Source organism: Labrus mixtus, chromosome 17 (assembly GCF_963584025.1).
Source record: "Labrus mixtus chromosome 17, fLabMix1.1, whole genome shotgun sequence".
Classification (NCBI taxonomy): Eukaryota; Metazoa; Chordata; class Actinopteri; order Labriformes; family Labridae; genus Labrus; species Labrus mixtus.
In genome coordinates this window covers 14,427,472-14,440,714 of record NC_083628.1, presented here as the reverse complement: position 1 = coordinate 14,440,714, position 13,243 = coordinate 14,427,472, and the positions used below count along the sequence as shown (strand labels likewise).

Below are 13,243 nucleotides of genomic sequence, written 5' to 3'. Positions count from 1 at the left end.
AAATACTGGAGAGTAACTTCTGGAAGTCACTTACTCTTAAATAAAACATGTGTCCTCCAGTATACCATCTATCTTATTATATTTGTTTATTGCCACAGAACTTGATATACAGTCAAAGCATATTTCTGACATTAAAGGCTTGTTTTATCTCTCTTGTTTGCTGTCTGAATGGCCTGATGTGCAGAATTGCCAGCTGAAGAGGGTGAGTGTGTACATCTATATACTCCTATTTGTTTATTGGTAGGAAAATATTCACTTTTTTTTTTTAAATGAAACCTCTTTTCCAGGAAAATCCCTGTGGGAACTAGTGGTTGAACAGTTTGAAGATTTGCTTGTGAGGATCCTTTTACTCGCTGCCTGCATATCCTTTGTAAGTATAACACGCATAATTTATCAGCTGCACAGGTGGTCTACTCAGTGGTTATTCAACTAACATGGACCAGATAGAGCTGTCTTTTTAAAACAAAAGATAACTCTTCTATGAAGTGGACTCTTGTAGATTTGAGTGCTGTATGGCACCTCTGTTATCAAGATGAATGGCTGTGAACATGCTGTAAGGCCAGCTTGAAGTTTAGTTGGGATGAGATTAGTAATTTAAGGGCTAAAGCACAGGAGGGCTATATACGCTGAGAGCATTAATACAAGAGACAACTTTTCACAAATAGAAAAGGTCTGTGTTGTGGGGAATATAAAATATCAGTTATCAACATTCTGCTAACTGAATTTTGTTGTTTTTTGTCTCCTCCAACACATCTTTAACGGTTTCGTTGCTTAGTGCTTTTATTATATCTGCACAGATCTGTCATCCCAAGTGTATGTAGTCCTCTGATTAATTTTTCTCTATGAAAGTCTTCTCTATAAAAAGTACCCAACATACGTATTGTGAAACAACACAGATGCCATGAGCATGTTTAAAATATGTTACTTATTATGTTATTTATACACGTAAAAGGCCAAGGGTTTTTAGTTTCAAAGAAATTACGGCATGTGGCTTATCTGTTCAATATTTTGACCCCACTTTGTTATATGACTATGAACCAAATTGGACTATGCATGACTCTGTGTTTGGCTATCATACAGTAATTCTGAATGATACCTTAGAAGTCTAAATGTGTCTCTAGTGATTTATTTTCCTATCGTCAACATAAGGTTCCTGTTGTTAATGTAAGAACAACACGACAATACCAAAGATAGGCAGACATCACTTGGGGTAATTGTGTTCCTGTCATTAGTGAGTGTCAGACTGCAATGTAGTTTGTGTGATGCAGTGTTAACTCAACCGTTCTCTCGCCTCCTTACCATCAGTCACAGAGACATGGTGATGACAGCCAGCTATGATTACAAAGCATGTAATTCACTGCCTGTTGTGAATAGCTTTTTTACATTCATTAGCATGATAACATTTAGACCACCGATTCTGTGTTCAGTTGCTCAGGAGCAGAAAGGGGCAGCATTGTTCAATAGGCTCTTACACTTTACTTTGATGTATGATTGGCCATTCTTAAATAGGTTAGAGTAGAAGAAAGAAGCCCACTGGCGTATCGTTTGACACACTTCACTCTTGGCACAGATTCGAAAAGAGGAGAGAGTGGGTACTACTCTCTCACTCTCTCTGAAATTACTTTCTTACACACTTGGCCCAGTTTCCGCAATACTTGCAGAACTGTGGCCTGATATTTATTATGAATTGTTGAATGTTTTTGACATATTTACAATTGTGTATTTTGTACAAATGTTTTAATTCCTATGGGGGGGTTCTAGAACAACTTAATCTAATAGAACGCTAAAAAGTGGGCATTACAATAACCATCTAGTGAGATTTATCAAAAAACTACTGCAGAAGACAAGAGTCTAAAGAAAACATGTTTATTGCAGTTAGAAATATACAACATTAAATGTATATGTTGATTGGGATTTTGATAAACTCTGCTGTCCATGAAATTAGCAGCATGCCTTATTACAAGAATATATTGGATATTCACCTAATTGGGTTTTTTTGAGCAACAGTAGTAAATATGGCCGATATTTTATTGGGATGCTGCTGCTAACTTTAGCCAGTAAATACTTAAGTGAGTCTTTAACTGAACTATTAACCCTTAATTTGTTGTGTAATAATTGTTATTATTAAACTATTGGTCTTTTTCTTCCTTTTGTTTCTTGTATAGGTACTGGCCTGGTTTGAAGAGGGGGAAGAAACCATAACAGCCTTTGTGGAGCCTTTTGTTATCCTTCTTATTCTCATAGCGAATGCCATTGTGGGAGTCTGGCAGGTAAGCACGTCACATTTACACATCTACCTAAATGGTTTATTCAAATCTGGACTTGTTAAGCCAAATCTTGTATACTGAGAAGTGAAGACGGAGGTGTTTTATCTTTTGCCATTTTGAAATGATCACCTAACAGAAAATATTTTTGGTACAGTGGATCTGTTTAGTATCTGAGGAATAAGTGCATGGGGAAAATGTGAAACATACTATAGGAGTGATCATGTAGCTTAAGTACTTTGAAGATGAAGAGTATGTGTTTTTAACCTGATTCTGCCTTGAACGTTGTTTCTCATAGCAAAAGTTATACTTTAGTGAGGGCCCAAGAATTAAAAAAAAAAATCTTCCACTTTAATAGTCGGCTCTCAACATTAAACATTTATTTGGAGTGTACAAGCTTGAATAGATGTCTAACTGAAGACTGACTTTTATTATGGATTGAAAAATCGTATTATTATTATTATTATTATTATTTTATTTTTTTAAATTAAAAACAGAAATTAAAAATAGAACATTCCTGTGCTGTATCCTTGACATTTAGCTGAACAATTTAACACATATCTTAATGGACCTTCAGGGTAGTACCATACAGCTCTTATTGTCTCAGTCACACAGGAAATTCATTTATTAGCTTACCCTTTCAGGCAACTCCTACCTCATATCCTTCGATTGAGCAGGAGAACATTTGATCTACAAAATAAGTTGTTTTAAATGGCACTAGTGAGAATGTATTTTTATGTCTCTGTGTTTATGTTAGACCGTCATGGAATTACTGTGTCAATTCCTTTGAGAGGCAGTATAGATTAGTCAACAAACATCTTAATTAGAGACGTGAAGCATTAAAGCAAAGGCAGCAAGAGTTCTGGGTGATGGCACTCATCTTATCACAGACAACTAATAATTCTTTCCCCCCCAAGTATCCTTTGTCATTATTTCAGAATGACTGAGAAAACAATCTGTAATAGTAGAAAAGTACATTGACACCTAATAGTGTTGGATGAATGCATCTTAAAAGCAGTTCAGGTTAGATGTTATTGGGTTGTCCCTTATCTGTATTGTAAATCACACAGTATCCCTGAACAAAGAAGAGACTTCGGAGGTCGGGTCGGTCTTCTCCATTGCGTTAGAAATTCAATTTAGTTTTAGGGCTCTGCTGAGGCTTTTGTAATTTGGGAATTGTTGCTGGTTTTTGGTGCTGTTTTTTAAAAGCTAACATTAATACAACGTTTTTGTAGCTTCACCTACATTTTTAAGACCGTAGCTTTACTTGCATCGATTTCAGGACCCTCTCACACCAGGCAATCTATACAATGCCCAGGCACCATCGACCCCCAAAGTCCGGTTTGTTGGACTAGTGAGAGTGCTCAGAACCGTTCTCAAGCACTGTACACTTCCTTGGCCCTTGCACGGTTGCTCATGCTCATGCACGAGCACAAGCCCGGGAACGCAACATAGAAATTATGTACGATCGATCGCTGCCTTTTAATTAATAAATTAAGTGTTAGATGGCGGTGTCTTACCAACTTTACATAAGCCACAAAGTGAGTGAAGTTGTAGTCACATTTCCTGTGTTGTTCTCTGCTGTGCTGACTCAGAGACAGCACTTCTTAGAGGGAGGGGGTCAGTCGTGCTTTGGCATGGTACGGGGCAACAGGGCTTAGTGTGATTCTCCCTTAATGGCTTTCTGTCCCTGTTGCTACCCCTTACAAATGTCCTGGGGTTGTGGACCCTGTCTTGCCTTGTCTGTTGGAGTGCTACCTGCCAACCAGCCAGGCTGAGCATTGCCTCTAAAACTGTCCACTCTGAGAGCTATCAGTCAGGCAAGGTACAGTCAGCACTAACGGAAAAAGTGCGTGTGAAGACTGATCAGACAGGAGCTGAGAGAGCAAGACGGAGACATTAAGAGAAAAAGAGTAAAGATATCATCCTTGTCTAAACATAAGGGTACTTTGACATATTTTTGGTATGGAAAAAGCCTATTGTTAGAGAAACTCTGAGTATTCTTTCACATCTGAAATGAAAACCATGCGACCAAGGCAAAAGCTTTCTTTTCAATTTTCAGCCTTTATAATATGTCAGTGTGTTAACATAAGTCCACTATTCATTCTGAGATAGTCAGATATGCTATTGTCCCTTTGCTTGCGTAAGATTCAGTTTGTTTTGAATAACAGCCATCGTAATAGATGTAGTCGCTTCTCTGTCTTTGTTTTCATTCTAAACCTGTGAAATTCTTTTTCATAACTTTCCCCCTTACTTCTACTATCCAGGAGAGAAATGCAGAAAACGCCATTGAAGCACTTAAAGAGTATGAGCCAGAGATGGGGAAGGTGTACCGCCAGGACAGGAAGAGTGTCCAGCGAATCAAAGCCAGGGACATTGTGCCTGGGGACATAGTGGAAGTGGCAGGTAAGATTAAAACTATTACTCCTTTCTTTCTATGCAGTGTCCTCTTGGGTGGGTGCCAACCTTATAACCAACTTCTTTTAACCTAGGCTCAACTATAGCTGTTCTCTTTTTCTGTATTTTTAATTGGCACCTGCTACATCTGTTGTATAACGCTTACTTGTGACACCTATGGCTTCATCTAAAAAGTTTTTCTGCATCCTATATACTGGTGTGACCAATATACCAGAGTAAAATGCTGAGACATGCGCTGACATGACTAAGTGCAGTAGCTGCCACCATCACCCACTGCACCCGCACTGAAAATGGCCTCCCATACATTGTTTATGCAAGCTGTGCTGGGATACATGGGGACCCAGACCAGGCTGGCAGCACCTTTTCACATCTTTTCCCCCCACTATTTTACCTGAAGGTAGTTCAAGCTTTTTTTGTCTCACTGGACGATCACCAAAAACAGACTGGATTTTATATACCGGACCGGTGCAATTTATATTCTGGATTATATGGTACCTTTCTGCCTGTACAAACATTTGCATGAGCTTTTGTTGAGAGACCACGGGACAATCAGATGACCTTACATTCATTGAAAGAGATGCATTCTTGTGTTCAGAATGGTCGTTCTTGTTTATACGTTTCTAAAGAATGAAGGGTAAATCAAATATCTTATTTAATATTGATTAATGTCTTTTGCCTTTTTTTCTTCATCAGAGGGTCAATGCATAGGTTGCTAACTAAGAATAATCAGTGTTTTGCCAAATTGTTTAGCAAAGTCTTATCTACTTTGTAGAATTAAGACATTTACCTGACTCATTTTGGCTACTTTTGAGATCAAGTCTTCACAAGGGCTTCCTCCAACTAAATATTTTCCCAGTTGACCAGTGGCTATTAACTTGAGCCATTGGCCAACTAGTTGTTTCATGTTTGCTTTTCTAATTCCAAATCATATCATATTTCAGAGAAGTACAAAACCTTAAAAACATACATTTGAAAAAGCCCCTATATACACTGCCTGTTAATGATATTGCTAATGACATGCAGTAATAATACCCAATATATCATTCATTTTGTTTTAACACAGTATAGCCTCCTACCAACCTGTCCGCAGTTGAATTTTCATTAGCTAGCACCAAAGATAGGCCAAGGTGATAAATATTACTGAAAACTGCTACAGTTCATATAAGCTTACTTTTACCCTTCCAGTTTCTATTGTCCAAACAAAATAGAGGTTGGGAGACTGTTTGTGTCTTTTAGGCTGATTAAAGTTGCATTAGTCTGGTTAGTAGCTGCTAACGAATTGCAAGTTACTGCAACTGCAAGTTACTGAAGTCGTAACCAACTGATGAGGAATGATTATTAGACGTACTGGTAATGTTGCCTAAACAGATTGTTTTCAACTTGGGGCTCAGCCAGAAGAATAGAGTCAACTTATTGACAATTAAAACCTTGGCAGATAAAGACTTTTTTATTAGTTACCGACTGAATTTTGGGGGGTTGAGTAGAAGAGAAAGTAAAACATTCATGGTTTTGTATCTTTTTGTAACTTCCAGGGAAATCTACAAATCTTCTTTTGTCTATGTCACTGGTTTGCAACTGGTCTGTCTGATACTGGTGTTTTTACCTGAATAATAAATAGGTGAGCAATTCAAAGCAGTAATTCAACACAGCTGCTGTTGGTGACTGTAGGAGAGGAATGGATACCATTGGTTAAAATTTCTGTAAACATCATCAACAGTGTTATGTCATACTCTTAACAGTTCTAAACACATAAACACACAGCTGATCTCTCATCCTCTTCTTCCTGTATGACATTTTCAAAATAACGGTAGTCCCAAGCAAGTTAAACAGTTATGTAACACAAGGGCAGAGGGCCTGATCATCTTCCCTTGAACAACCTCAACAGTGCCACATATGTTTATGCCTTTTGCGTCACTGCTCCCTTTGCTTTCTGTGTTTTCCTATTAAGTTTTGCTCAGTGTGCCTCTTTCTGTCTTTTTTAACTTCTGTCATCTTTTGTTACATCTTTCGTTCTAAGTCCCTCTGACTGTGTTGCGTCCCTTTTTAAAAAAAAAAAAAAAAAAAAAATCTACAGTTTTTCTAAATCAAAAGTGAGTAGACTCGGAAAGTATTTATTTTCTGTTACTTTATAAACAGTCACTGTCAGTCAAACATGAGCAAGTGAAACAATATATACATTAAATACAATCTAGAATTGATTCATTAATCTTGGATAAAGTGTATTGTGTAACAGTGCTCTCCTTTTTAAAATGTTTCATCAAATGAAGGCATCAGCTGGGCAAATGCAATAATCAGCACTTACATAATTGCCTAGCATATTAAGTCTTAGTCATGATGTACAACTAATAAAAATAAAAGACAGAATAAAGCAATTCTAAAAATGATCGAAAAGATGTTGTTTGACCAATTTTCAATACCTGCTCATTAATCACGGAGGGATCTCAGTATAACTGGCTGTTAATGACATTTTTGTGACGTTCTTAAAACATCTTGGACATTGTCGTTTTGATCTTATCCATGTTCAGCCACTGCTTGTGTAGTTGCAACTTTGGATCCACATTGAGCGTCATATAGATCATTCAGCCTCCAATCTTTGAGTGTTTCGTGGAAAAGAAGTTGATTTAATTTAGATGGTCTCAATTCTTTATGCTCACATTTACAGCCATGTGATGAACTGTCTACCAGCAGCAAGCTGTTCCAGTAAATATAGTCGTAAGTCTGACAGATCTGCCTCTGAGGTCACGTAAGTAATGAGGATGGAGTTGATTAACCAGTTGAGGATGTACAGTATGGATCTGTCACAAACTATAATGAGCAGAATCTGCAAAAGCCAACAAAGCTGTGTGTACTTACTCAAAGAGCTTTATTTGCCTGTGTTTCTGTGAACAGCAGCAGGGAAAACGTCTTCTCGAACAGTGAGCTGCTGTGTAAGACTTGATGGTGTTTGAGTGCAATGCCAGGCTGCAAAGTGTCGTGTAAGACTCACCTTTAGTTTTATGTCCAGCTATCATTTTGCCATCAGCAGACATACTTACTTTATTTTTGTTACTTAAAGGCTATGATCGTTTCATCTGCCCAATTACGCTTCAACTGTGCCGAATAGACACTTTTATTGGAGCAGGTTTGTGGGCAGCAGCACTCAGTGGGACAAACTATACATACCCCCCCCCCCCCCCCCCACTATGACAATAAGGTGATATGTTGAAGGTCAAGCTCTACATGCTCTGGAGTTGCTTGCTAATGCGAAAACTCTATTTTTCATTTTTGAGCATTTACCTTTTTTCACATCACCTCTGTTTACAGGGAGGATTCTTAGTTTTCCTTTAACCACATCCGAATGACTCACTGTCTATCAGCCGAGCAATTAATTCACTGTTTGTTTCACCTTTTGAGTGTGATAAAGATTCATTTTAAACCCAAAGTAAGACAAGTGGTTATACTTACTGCCAGCACTGAAGCAACAGTAACAGGTCTTTGTTTCTTGTATCTTTTGTTTTACCTTTTACTGTAATTTCTTATTGGACAAGAGGTTCTCAGTCTGTTGCCAAAGTGATGGCCTTGATCCTTTTAGCAACAACATCCTGTGTGGAGGGAATTAAATGTCCTTTCATTCCCGTTTTATATCTCTTCCCCGATTCTATCTTTCTGTCTGTGTATGTGTGCAACTCAGATGTGTATTACATGGGGCAGTGAGTGATTGCATCTGTTTTCCTGGCTTGTGTTTTCATATAAACCACAGTGAGAGTAACATTAACGTTGTCCTGCTCTAGGTGAGAGGAGACGACAAGACAGGATGTCAGATTTAGAAATGTTACAGATTCGACCTGTTAAATAATTCCTGCTCCAGAAGGCATAATGGCCAGGTTCCCTCTTTTTTGTGTTCAAAAGTAGGATGGTCTGTCTATTGTCATGACAGAAGCTGTTTCTACCTATCCTCTAATGACTGTATATTCCACTTGTCTACCCTCTTGCCTTTTTTATTGCTTCTCTTTTCACATATTCAAGGTGTTGTTCCATTATTGGAACACAAAGTAATGTTATGAAAGACAGAGTCATATGTGTATTGTGCATGCAAAGGTTTAATCTTGCAATTTTTCCATTCATAAGAGAAGCAAAGAGTCCCTCTAGACCAGGCCCCATAAAGGGTCCCAAGAGGCGGCAGGCCTACGTGCTTGCAGATCAGGGAGTCCCACATTTAAAGAGAGAATCTACAACCCCCTTGAGGCCTTTAAAGTTTCAATAGACCCCCCATGACGACTAGTTTGGGCTGTGTAATCGTGGTGTGTGCAGATTCAGCTGCAAGAGGCAAGGTTTCTACTATCAGTCACATGGGGTAATGAGTCGGGCATGGTTAATGCTATAAGGAGGAAAGGTTAGGATTTGGATCAGTGATGGGGTATGAAAACAATGTATGTCTTTTTATAGAAAATAGTTTATTTATCAGTCAATGCAAAATTACTTGACATTCCCCAGAGTGGGAGGCATTTGTCCCTCACTCTAGGGAACAGAAGATAAAACACTTTGTTCACATAAGAGGAAGAAAGCTCCCTGTCCTGGAGGCTGTCCACTCGTTACCAGGAAATTTAAGAGCTTAAAAAAAAGAGGTTGAATGTGTGATGTAAGATGAAAGGAAAGCTGATGTATTGGGAGTTGAATTGGAGTGGAAACAGCTGCAAATTCTGCGTCACTGCAGTTTAGTTCTGTAGATAACAACCAACCTACCTATATTTGTTACTGATTTAAAATGCCTTAAGTAATAACAAATAGGTCATAAACTTATTTTTGTTAAACTGATCTTTCTGCCTGTAATAGAGGGTTGTTCTACTTGCTGTGACCTTATTCCTTGTATATACCAGTGGGTGGTAAATAGGGGGTGTTTCACTTGTACTTATAAGGATTTTTTTTTAATTAGTTACTTTTTTAGGAACGTCTCTCCCCCAGGTTATTAATCTTAAATATCCCCAGAGACTGCAGTTCCTCATCTCCTTTGTTACAGCCCTCACACTCTACTTGCTCATATCCTTCACTAGCTCTTGTCAGTTAAGAGGGATGTAGTCTGAAGGCAGGCAGGTGATGATGAAGAGGTTCTGACAGCATCTAGACAAATACAAGACCAAATTTGGTAGTGCAGCTGGTCCAGTACAGAAGCATTATCACTTACCATTAACTCAGGGTTATCACATGTTACAGTGTGTATACAGTAGCCTGATGTGGTTTTTTTCCCCTGAGAAACGTATGAGACAGTGCTATAATATGTTTCTGTTACTGGTCATTTAGCTATTGAAAAACGTTTTGTTCTCTTGAAAAGTCTTCATGTTGGTGGCTTAACTCTTTCCTGAACTTATGAAAACGGTGGGAATGAATGAAGAGTATGCTTTCAAGGAAACATCTCACTGTTTCTATTTAAACTCAAGTGACAGAGAGCGGGTTCTCCTATCTTAAAACAGATGTTTTTATCAGTCCCCCCTCCCCCAAAATCCAGCAGCACATTTACAACTGATCAAAATAGTTTTCCCATTTTTGGACGTGTGTTTTGCAGGACTCCTCTGATCCCTCTTCTCATTCTCTCCTCCATCCCCCCCCCTCTCTCTTCCTCTCCACTCAGAAGGGCACCGCAGAGGCCCAAGGGTTGGTTTACATGTCTGTCACCACTGTCCGCAGAGAGATCTCTAAAGAGCCTCAGGGTCATTGCTTTGTAATGCTTTTACCTTCACCATTTCAAGCTGCATGATATGCTGTGAGCTGAAAACCAGCTGTATTTAATATTGTGTTTTACAATCAGTTTCATAGTCTTACTGTAATACAAAAGTGTCACACATGTTTCTTTTGATTCTGTTTATGGATCCAACTTAATACAAGGAAATATTGTATTTTTCTATTATCAGTCTACTCTCATAGAAGTAACTTGTTATTGTACGTTCAAAGAAATATCAAAGCAATATATATCTGGATGCACAACATCGATTTTATACTTTTTCCTCCTATGAAACAGTAAAGTTGAAAGGTTTCTAATTAGCACAGTCTATAATCACAGATGAGATGTGAACTGCATGCAAAACGATAGAAAGTACTCAAACCATCTGATACCATATATACTAAGCTGTTAAAGGCCAGTAGCTTTAAAGGTGCTTATCTGGCTCTTCAGGGGAAACACTTGTTTGGCACTTACATGGCACTACTACATTTGTTTTACTGAGGAAATCTAAAGTTATGTGTTGGTGGAAAGAATGAGCTGGGTCCTGTGAGAGAGAAAAGAGGAGCATTAATAACGTTTGGATGCATGACTTTGTCTCAGCCACTTTCCAACAAATAACTTGTGTGTGATTATTTTATTACGCTCAAGAACCATGAGTTAGGATAACACAGCAGTTTATTATATTTCCTAGAAAATTCATGTCTGTGTGTGGTAAGCCTCTATTTGTTGCTTTTATCTTGAAGTATTTTTCTCTCTACGTGATAAAACGCTTTTATTTTAAGACATGTCCTTCTCATGAAGGGAGACAAAGTATTTTGTCTTAACACCACTTGTGTGATTTCTTTGTACAAAGTATCAAACCTCCTGTGGTCATGTCCATTAAAAGATGATTTGTTAAGAGGTGCTGAAGTGTCTCCTCTTTTGTTTTCTGTCCTCAGTTGGGGATAAAGTGCCTGCAGACATCCGGCTGACTTCTATCAAGTCAACCACGCTGAGGGTGGATCAATCCATTCTTACAGGTAAAAACATTTCAAATTGTTGAACCCATTTTTTGAGCCCTCATCAGTTTATTCTTGGGTCCTATTTCCATAACATATCCACCCTTATAGACGGGTATTTTTGACACACACTGCCCTCATTACACTCATATGTCATGGCAACTCAGTCAATACCAAAACAGAAACAACAGAGAGATGAAGGGAAGAGGAAAAGTAAATTAATGAATGGAGGGATGGACTGGGACTAAAACACAGCCCTGGACTCTCACCCAGCCCAGCCCATAATATTCAGTGCATTGAAACAAAAGAGCCCCCTTCAGAAGTGTCACAATACCTTATTGTTAACACATGTGACATCATCCAGGATATTAAAACACCACTGATGTTGGTTGGATGTTGAGTTTAGTTTAATTAAATCACACACTCACATGCTGAGGTTGTCCCACTGCCTTCAAAGAATCAAATGGGAAAATTAATTAAATAATATTTTAACGTTCTGTAGCCTACTCCCCCCGCCCTAGGGAGCAAATCAGAGAGAGAGAGATAATCTAAAACAATATTCTGATAAATCCCCCTGATTGTAATGAAGAGTAAGAAGCACAGGCTGTAGTCTCTGTTCCCACAGTGACACACTGCCAAGTTATAGTGTCTTTGTGTGCATGGCATGAAAGATGCTGATATTTGTTAATCATAAGATCGGCATAGAATCAGATATTTGAGTAAAATGGCGGGTCACCTATCACGGCTGGAAAACAACATTAACAATGATGCATGCGTAGCGGCTGCCAGCCGTCCTGGACTACTGGCTTTCCTGTGATTTTCCAGAATGTGCAGATGACCATCCCGCTTCTGGATGAATCTGATTGCAAAAAAGGGGTGTAAATGGAAAATATTTGAAGGGAGTTTATTGAAGGATGTATAATGCATGAGAGAGGAGGTTTATGTGAATTAAGTTCTTAAGACTTGCCTGTCTTTGCTCCCTTAATTGGTAGCAAATTCCATGGGATATTTTAGTTTTTCAGCTATTTTTCTCCGCTCTTTCCTCCCCATTCATGGCCATACCTCTTGTGAAATACTCCCTGCCTTACTCTGAGCAGAACAGTGCAGACCTTGCACAGTTGATTACACACACGTAGTGCTAGCGCACATCGGATACAGAGTTTCAAAGGCAGTGCTAGTGCAATGTTAGAAAGTTGTTCGGCCTGCCAATTCAGCTGTAAAGTAAAATATCCACGCGATGTCCAGCATCACGACTAATACTTTTGCATATTTTTGTTTCTTTTCCTGCAGGAGAGTCAGTATCTGTGATCAAACACACTGACCCTGTGCCCGACCCCCGGGCTGTCAACCAGGACAAGAAAAACATGCTCTTTTCTGTGAGTGACTCGTATAACTGTTTAGACTGTTTGCTACAGGGTTTTTTTTGTGTTTGTTTTTTTCTGTCTCTGACTTCAGCTATAAAGGCAACCTCCTCTTCATCCTTTTTCTTTTTTTATAACACCAAACCTTTTCACACCCGTTTTTCACTTGAAGAGTGACAGAACTTTTGAAAAGTTTAAATTCTAAATCTAACTTTTTTGGTCATGATTTCTTTGTTGGATCAAAATAAGCTTTTCAATGTAATCTCTGAAATCAAAAGAAGGATCTGCTATTCTCTCAAAACTTCAAATATGATATAGCTTGGTTAATCCATGTAACTTACTACTGGAAGCACACAGTTGCACTTTTTGAGATGACGTTGTCGCTGATAAATGAAGCAACAGAAATTAGTGGAGAAATAAAATACTATTGTGAAAATTGTCCCACTTTGCTGAAGTAATCTCTGTGGCAACGTTTTTTCTCTCTCATTAAGCTAGATATGAAAACAT

At 38.5% G+C, this 13,243-nt stretch overlaps 1 protein-coding gene across 3 annotated transcripts in view; it reads left to right on the top strand.

Moving 5' to 3' along the window:
* The window catches only part of atp2a2b (ATPase sarcoplasmic/endoplasmic reticulum Ca2+ transporting 2b), a 47,482-nt gene that overhangs the window by 22,118 nt on the left and 12,121 nt on the right, over positions 1 to 13,243 (top strand). For all 3 annotated transcript variants that reach the window (XM_061062115.1, XM_061062116.1, XM_061062112.1), the window contains 6 exons: positions 185 to 202; positions 288 to 370; positions 2,166 to 2,270; positions 4,532 to 4,670; positions 11,316 to 11,396; positions 12,666 to 12,751. In XM_061062115.1, the coding sequence (XP_060918098.1) occupies positions 185 to 202; positions 288 to 370; positions 2,166 to 2,270; positions 4,532 to 4,670; positions 11,316 to 11,396; positions 12,666 to 12,751 (512 nt within the window). The remainder of the gene's footprint in view (positions 1 to 184; positions 203 to 287; positions 371 to 2,165; positions 2,271 to 4,531; positions 4,671 to 11,315; positions 11,397 to 12,665; positions 12,752 to 13,243) is intronic.